The 7,406-nt window shown below is 57.3% G+C and overlaps 1 protein-coding gene across 2 annotated transcripts; it reads right to left on the reverse strand.

The window, feature by feature from the left end:
- Positions 1 to 299: 299 nt before the first annotated feature.
- NEURL3 (neuralized E3 ubiquitin protein ligase 3) lies at positions 300 to 7,178 on the reverse strand. 2 transcript variants are annotated; one of them, XM_019725888.2, is made up of 4 exons: positions 6,865 to 7,178; positions 2,911 to 3,396; positions 1,979 to 2,053; positions 300 to 1,390 (listed from the first exon to the last, which is right to left on the reverse strand). In XM_019725888.2, the coding sequence occupies exons 1-4, from the start codon at positions 6,890 to 6,892 to the stop codon at positions 1,083 to 1,085; spliced, it is 897 nt and encodes a 298-aa protein (XP_019581447.2). In that variant the 5' UTR covers positions 6,893 to 7,178; the 3' UTR covers positions 300 to 1,082. The 2 variants fall into 2 exon arrangements, with proteins under 2 accessions (XP_019581447.2, XP_019581448.1); XM_019725889.2 differs by having other exon boundaries at positions 300 to 1,265; positions 6,865 to 7,159.
- Positions 7,179 to 7,406: the final 228 nt, after the last annotated feature.

Consider the following 7,406-nt stretch of genomic DNA (forward strand, 5'->3'; position numbering starts at 1 on the left):
GGGGGCTCCTAGGTCAACTCCTCCCTTCATTCAGGAGCCAGAGCCTCCAGGCAGTCCCCCCAAATCAAGAGTGGCAAGGGCAAAACCTGGTTGTGACTGTAAGACGGTGCCCTTCACATGCTCAGAAAAATCGAGTCCACAGGTCTGAGTGCGCAGAGCCCTGCCCAGTTCACTGTAAGCCCAGGTTGTGTCTGTGCAGGACAGGAGGGTATGTACCCAATGCCCCAGCATCCTGACCAGCCCACGGCTCCACCCACTCCCACTGACTGCAACAAAGGGGCATATTCACTACACAGCCATTCATAAAAGACAAGCTTTATTTCAGTATCTCAGAAACCAGCAAGGAGATAGCACAATGACAACAGTGCCCTCCATCCCTCGTGCTGAGTCATCTTCAGATGTGTGATCTCACCGGGACCTCACAACCACGCTGCAAGGTGGGTGACTGCAGATCAACTTTACCGAGGACTTGGTGGCAGTGACCCAGCTCCCACACGGGACTGTAAACACTGCTCCTGGAGGCCTCGTGTGTCCAGTCCGGCTCCTCTCCACCAGGTGGGCAGGCCTGCCCCAGGTGCACACAGGTACCTTGACATCCTCAGCTATAAAAGCAGGGGTCAGGCCACCCATCTCTGAACAAAGGTCCTCCTCATTGGCACAAATGGGCTCTTGGAGCCCAAGAACCCTGGCACTTGTGTGTGACAGGGATTGCTAGGTTGGTGTCTATGCCAGGTGGCTCAGAAGTTCTGGCAAGCCCTGGACACAAAGGAACGTGGAGATAAGCAGCGGGACCAGAAGCCCGCTGGTCACTGCTGAACCCCTGTCTACAGTCAGGCCCCCCATCAGGGAGCTAGTTCCAGTGTGGGCTGAAAGAGCGGCTTCTCCTGGTGCCACTGGCCCCATCTCGTTGGGGAAAAGGAAGAGCCATGGCGTCCGACCTCCTGCTCTCTGCTGTGCTTATTACCAACCAGGCTTTCCGACTTTTCTCCAGAAAAAGAGTGGGCTGCACCTTCTCTCTGTGCAGGGTCCAGCTCAGAGCTAGGCCCAATCTGCCACCCATGCTGGGAGGCCTTCTCCAGTCTTCATGGCAGGAGGACCCGGTGCCGGGACCACCGCCTTAATCTCCCAGCGACACAAGGGACACTTGGCCACTTCCGCAAAGACCCGCCAGGCGCAGTAGCTACAGAAGTGCATGTGGCCGCAGGGGACAAAGCAGGTATTGGTGGCTCGGTGAAGGCAGATGACACACTCCTCTCCTGCTGTGGCTGGGAAAGGGGACAAAGTAGCTCGTAGGTCGGGGGCACATCAGGCCAGTGGGTGGGCAGCCTACTCATGACATAGCCACAGCACAGAGAACCAGGCAGTTGTGTTTGGAAGACTATATGTTCTCCTGAGAAAATGTTCATGACATAATCAAGTGAAAAAAATTGGTAGGAAAACATCTAAATCATAAAATTCCAACTTAGAAAAAAGGAAAACAAAATGTAAACAAATATATACATATATATACATATATATATATGTGTATATACATATATATATATATATATATATGTGTATATATATATATATATATGAAAAAAATATATATATATATGGCTGAGAAGAAATCCACCTGAGAGATAATGGGCGATATTTAAAATTTTTACTTCCTTCTTTATCCCTTAATATCTGTTTTATTCCTGTTTGGTAAAGCATTTACTATGAATGGCGGATTGCTTTTCTAAAGCAGAGACAAAATACCATTATCTGCTCATGAGTGTGTTCTTGTAACTTATAAAATTAGCCAATGTTGTAGAAGGCAGAGCTGTTAGGCTGCATTTAGCTTCCAGTAGGCAGAGCCAAATCATTTGGCATAAAAGCCTGTGAAAGATTTGACGGGATGTGAAAGATTTTCCAGCACTTCCAGGGCGGGGCCTCCCGGGCTCCCCTGGGGCTGGAACCTGGGCAGACCCTGGTGCTCCAGGAAGCCACTCACCTTCAGGCTCAGACAGCCACGTGTCCTCCCGGAGGGCCCAGGGAGCAGCTGTGGGGAAGGCACTGGCTGCAGGGTCTAAGGCAGAGAGTGAGACTCAGGCCTGTGGAAAGCAAAGCCAGGGAGCCCCTGTCCCCCAACCCCTGAGGCAGTGCCCATGGCCTTTCTTTTCAGGGTTGCCGTTCGGGAGCTCCCAGTGGATGTACAGCCCCACGCAGCAGAGAATTCTTGAGGCTGTGGATCCCTTTCCTAAACTTCCCTTCATTTAGACACTTCCTCTTTCCTTACTGACACTGCCTGTGTGGAGACATTCAGCATCACCCACAGTCCCAAACCCGATGTGCGTCCAAATCCCACGGAAGGCGAGGAAAACGGGTGCTTGGGCCCCGTGGCACACCTACGGAACCAGGTGCTCCAGCATCTGTGACAAGCCATGCTGTGCAGGGCCCTGGAACCACAAGCCCAGAAATGCCAATATTTCTTCCGATGGGTGTTCCTGTATCAACTCACTGCCCTGAAATCCACTCTCCTTGCAGGCGGCTAGAGGGATGGTCTTGTTTCCACCCACTGACCATATCTCACCCTTGCTCCAAAGGCTGTCTTCTTGCTTACCTCTACCCCTCACACTTAGTTGGCTTACCAGCCATGTCTCCTGTAAACTCCTACTTAGATTGCAAAACCCCACCCCCAAATTTCTTCCTTTGTGAAAGGTGATCAGCTCTTTGACGGATATTTGGGGTGCTGGTCATACTTCATCATTCTTGAAGGACAAGGTTGCCCTCCCTATCAGGTCTTTATACCTGACACTGGCAGGAGCTGAGGGGAAAACTGAATGTGAATGAACGGTTCCTCCGGGGACTCTGGCTGTAGGTGGAGCGCCACCTGAGCCCCACTCCCCCCCAGGGGCGGTACCCAGTCCCTGCGGGAGGCCTCACCCAGCAACTCGATGGCCTTGGTGGTCCCATACACGTCCATCACAGCCCAGAGCGGGGCGCCCATGCGCACACCCTTGCGCAGCAGAAGCCGGGGGCCCGCATTGACCTGGGCCCAGAGCCAGCCACGGCGGTTCACCCAGAAGCAGACCATGTCCCCTGCCAGCGCGCAGCCGTTGGGCAGCATGGCCGCCCACGTCGGGCTCTGCTGCTCCAGGTCGGGGCACACGAAGGGAGGCAGGCTCGGCGCGGACACGTGTGCGGGGTCCAAGCGCGTGAAGCCCACGCGAAGGCCGCCATACCAGCCGCCCTGGTGCCCCAGCACGCGCAGTGCCACGCGCTCCCCGGGCCGCACAGGCCGCTGGCTGAACACGATGCCGTCGTGGAAGGTGGCGCGCCGGCATGCAGTGCTCCGCTGCCTGTCCAGATGCACCTGCGCGCCTTTGGCCTCAGGGTGGAAGCGAAGGGTCTCGGGGGGCACCTTGGCATCTGCGGTTGGCGGGGTGGGGGGGGGATGTCAGTGCGGCCTGGCCGGAACCCCCTGAGTTCCAGGGCCATCTCGACCCTCTACCCCCTCCCTCAGCATCCTGGGGCCACCTTGACCCTTGGCAGGGGGTGGGACTTTTCCACCATCCCCTGTTCCCCAGGGCCACACCCCTCCCACCCAAGGGACCTCCCCCAGACCTGCTTAGAGTCCTGAAGAGCCTACTTTGCCTACTGGGACCTGGCTTCCCACCCTGAAACTCCCCAAGCCTCAATCCCCCTCCCTAAGATGGTTGTAAAATTTAAGGGTACTGGTGCCAGCAGGGCTGTTAATACCCGGTAATAGTTATTGTCATTACATAGAAGGAGCAGGTCTGAGAACAGTGCACGTAACATGGTCCTGGCTTTGTTCTATAGATATTCTCGTGTAGGGTGTACATCTATGTTCTGTCTGTATCTAGAAACAACCTGAAGGAGCTAGGCCGGTAATTGTGCTCAGCTCTGGCCCATGGTTCCAGATGCAGCTGTGTTCCTTTAATTTGTCTGACTTTCTGATTTTCCAATAGAGAACCTGCGCCACTTGTGATGGCCGTGGCCCCCAGTGAGGGTGACTTCCCTGCCCTGCGAGAGAGACGGGGTTCCCACAGCTCCCCTCAGGGTGGGGTTTGCTGGCTGGAGAGGAAGGTCCCAAGTCATCCCCTCAAGGCCTGGGGTGAGCTTTGAAATCCAGAGACATCCTGACTGAGTACTAGGCAGCCAGGAAGGGAAAGGCGCTTACAGCAGCAGCCCTTCCTCTCAACCCCAGCAGCTTGGGGCAGGCCTGGGGGGTGGGAGGCTGGAGGAAGCTGGAGGAGCTTCCGGCCTAGCACTGCCCTGGCCTCTTCCCTCACCCTCCTCTCCTCCCTCCTCCCCTCCTGGCCCTGCTCATTCTGGGTTGGAGGAGGGAGGCTGAAAGTAAGAGCTGAGTTCAATTGAACCTGAGCCAGACCCCAGCCCAGAGAGTCCCAAGGTGCCTGCCTGGGGTCCCGAATGTGAGGAGTTAAGTGTCCATCTGAGGTGGGGGCAGGTAGGGACTCCTGGGGTAACCAACCAAAACTACCTGGGTGGGTGGAGGCCACCCCCCCTCACTTGGCTGGATCACTGCCCCTCCCCGAGGTGGGGATTGGAGATGAGCCCTGGAAGGGGCTTGGTCAGGGTGGTGAGCGGCATCTGAGCCTTGTCGACACACACCACGTCCATTCCTGCCACCACCCTGCCAAGCAGAAAGACCCCTCCTGAGAGTGGGCACACAGCAAGCAGGGCAGAGCTGGGATTCAAAGAGGTTGCCTCAGCCTTGCCCAGTACAGCCCCTATAGGGGAAGGGACCCCCCTTGGGTTGGGGGAACAGAGACCCCTCATGCTCAGCTCCTTGGATGGGGACAGTAACCTGCAGAGATGAGCCCGGCCTGGCTGGAAGCTGTCTCCCCTCTCTTGGGAAGGCTCAGCGGATGGAGTTTCCACCCAGTCCCCTGCCCAGCTGCCCTGGACAGAGGCTGACTCAGGCAGGATTGTCACTGGGACAGGAGGAGCCAGGGAGCTGGCTGACTGGAAGGCAGTGTAGGGAGGAGGACTGGCCCTGGGGTGGCCTTGGTGGGCACAGTGAGTTCTTCGGCAGGGCAGAGGGGCCCTGGGGACCTCAGGAGAAGCAGGCTTCATCCTAGACAGGACCTTGACAGTCTGCAAAGCTCACCCATCCCTGCCTCGGAAGCTTCCCAGCAGCCCGTGGGGACTATGTCCTCATGTCACCATGGTTAGAGGAGGGAGGCTGAGAGGACACCCAGCTGCACAGGTGACAGGCAGCCAGGGGGCTGGAGTACCCTGCTCCCGGCTGCATGCCCAGGCTCCACACCGCCCCTCCCGAGCTTCTGAGTGTGGCCCCCGCAAGGCCCTGCTGGGAGGGCTCCCTGGGCAGGCGCGCGTCTTTCTAGAGAGCCTCCAGGGCGCATGGCCCACGGGGGCCCTTCCTTCTGTGCTGAATGGGCTTGGCGGCCTGAGTTTGGAGCTGACTCACAGTGGCGTGGAAGTGGTGGGCGCCCACCCCACCCCATGAACACCCCTCACACAGGGCCCCTCCCATCCTCCCTGGGGTGGGGAGTGGCAGAGGTAGGCACAGGTCCAGTATGGTTCTCCCAGTAGGCCTGTGCCCAGCCCTGGGCTGGCATGGGGTTCAGAGCACGCAGGGGCCCGAGCACCCTCATGCCCACAGGGTGGCTGTTCTTATTTTCAGCCACATTTTCAGGTAGGTCCTGAGGCTGCATAAGTGGAGTGACTTGACCTCCCCAGTTGCCCCACCTCCCTCCTTAGCTCTCCATTGCTGCAGGGGACAGACCCTGCCCCAGGGATGACAAAGATGACCCACATCAGCCGACTGCCAGGGAGTTCAGGGAACACAAGTCATGGCCTTTTGGATGTCCCCCCACCCAAACACACACAGGTGGACTCCAATCAGAGAACCTTTGCAGCAAAGCTCTTGGAATGTATGTGAATGTGAGTCAGCCCCTGCTCAGCGAGGACCCCACATCACTGTTGTCTTCATCATGGCCCTTCAGCCAGCCATCCTCTCTGGGTGCCAGGCGCCTACTAAGCACTTTGCAGCCCTTTTCCTCCTCCACATCCCCTCAGGGAAGCACTCAGACCAAAATGAGCCTGGGGAGGTATGCAAGTTGCTTGGCGTCTGGCAGCCAGAAGTCGGGGAGCCCAGGCCCAGCCCCTGCTCCCTGCACCCCTACACTGCCCCCTTCGTGGCACCATCAGTGCCTAGATCCAAATATAGCTGCTGCATCAGTGGTGGTTTGGTCTTTCCCTGCCCCCAGACTCTGGGTGTCCCCCAGTGTTGCTGTGCGAGCCCTTAGTGCTGCTAGGGGACAGGGGCAGAGGCTGGGGCTCTTTGCCAGGGTCCAGAGAGGTACGGTCAGATCTCCAGAGGTAAAAACCCAGGTCCCCCACCCCCGCCCCGCACACTGAAGGATCGCTGTGGCCGCAGGTGAGATACAGTGGGTGACATTTTGTTCTGTGCCCTGGCTGCCCCGTAAGTCAGCAGGTGGGTTGCATTGGTTGGACCAGTGGATGAGGAAACAGGTCCTAGGGAAAAGCCACCTGCCCCAGGTCCCAAAGCTCAACTTTCACAGCTGGGACCCCTCAAACTACCGTTTCCCAGCCAGCCAGTCTTCTCCTTGCAGCCAGGTCATGTGGGTCATCCGGTCACTACAGGGATGCTGGACCTGAGTTACTGGCCTCTGTTAGATTCTTGCAGGGGCAAGAAGCTCACTAACATCGCTCACCAGTCAGGGCAACCCAGCCTGTATCAAACTTTCTGAGCAATGTCTACGCCGACCACACCTCTGTCTCCTGGAACTTCTCCCCCAACAATGGCCCAGAGCCCACCCTGCTTCTTGCATCCTCAGTCCAAGAACCAAGCTCAGGGCTGCCACTTACCAGCCTGGGAGCAGAGCTGAGCCCCCATTGGCCTGGGGTCCTCGGGCCCGGGGTCCCTGGGTCTGAGAGGAATTGTCTGGAGAGGCCGGTGAACAGGTTTCCAGAGTCTCTGCCAGTCCCCTTTATGGGCCGGGATCACGCTACAGGGTTGATGATTAATCAAACATTGCTGTCACGAGTTACCATATCCAGGGAATTTCCTGACGATGTCCCCAGGCCGCAGCGGGCCTGCCCAGATGGCCTGCCCAGATGGCCGGCCTCAGGGAAGCAGGGACTGAGATGGTCTGGGTGGGATTTACGGTGTCCTCCTCTCCCAGTCCTGAGCAGTCCCTGCCAACTGCCTGTGTGTTATAGTTGCCTGAGGCACGCTAAAAAGTACCTGGTCCCACACCTGCCCCCAGAGGCTCTGATTCCAGCGCCTGGGGTGGGGCCAGCATCAGTCAGTTTTGAAAGCACCCTGAGTGATTCTAATGTACAAACAGGGTGGAGAGTCACCCAGCACACAGAAGGTGTAATCAATGTTGCTGAAGTGGGCTAATTGA

This window comes from Rhinolophus sinicus, linkage group LG05, assembly GCF_036562045.2.
Source record: "Rhinolophus sinicus isolate RSC01 linkage group LG05, ASM3656204v1, whole genome shotgun sequence".
In the NCBI taxonomy this organism is placed as follows: Eukaryota; Metazoa; Chordata; class Mammalia; order Chiroptera; family Rhinolophidae; genus Rhinolophus; species Rhinolophus sinicus.

Coding starts and splice junctions, on each gene's coding strand:
- NEURL3 (XM_019725888.2), bottom strand. CDS start 6,892: ATGGGGGCTCAGCTCTGCTCCCAGGCTG. Junction 3,397..6,864: donor TCAGCTCTGCTCCCAGGCTG/GTAAGTGGCAGC, acceptor CGCCAACCGCAG/ATGCCAAGGTGCCCCCCGAG. Junction 1,391..1,978: donor GTGGCTGTCTGAGCCTGAAG/GTGAGTGGCTTC, acceptor ACATTTTCTCAG/GAGAACATATAGTCTTCCAA.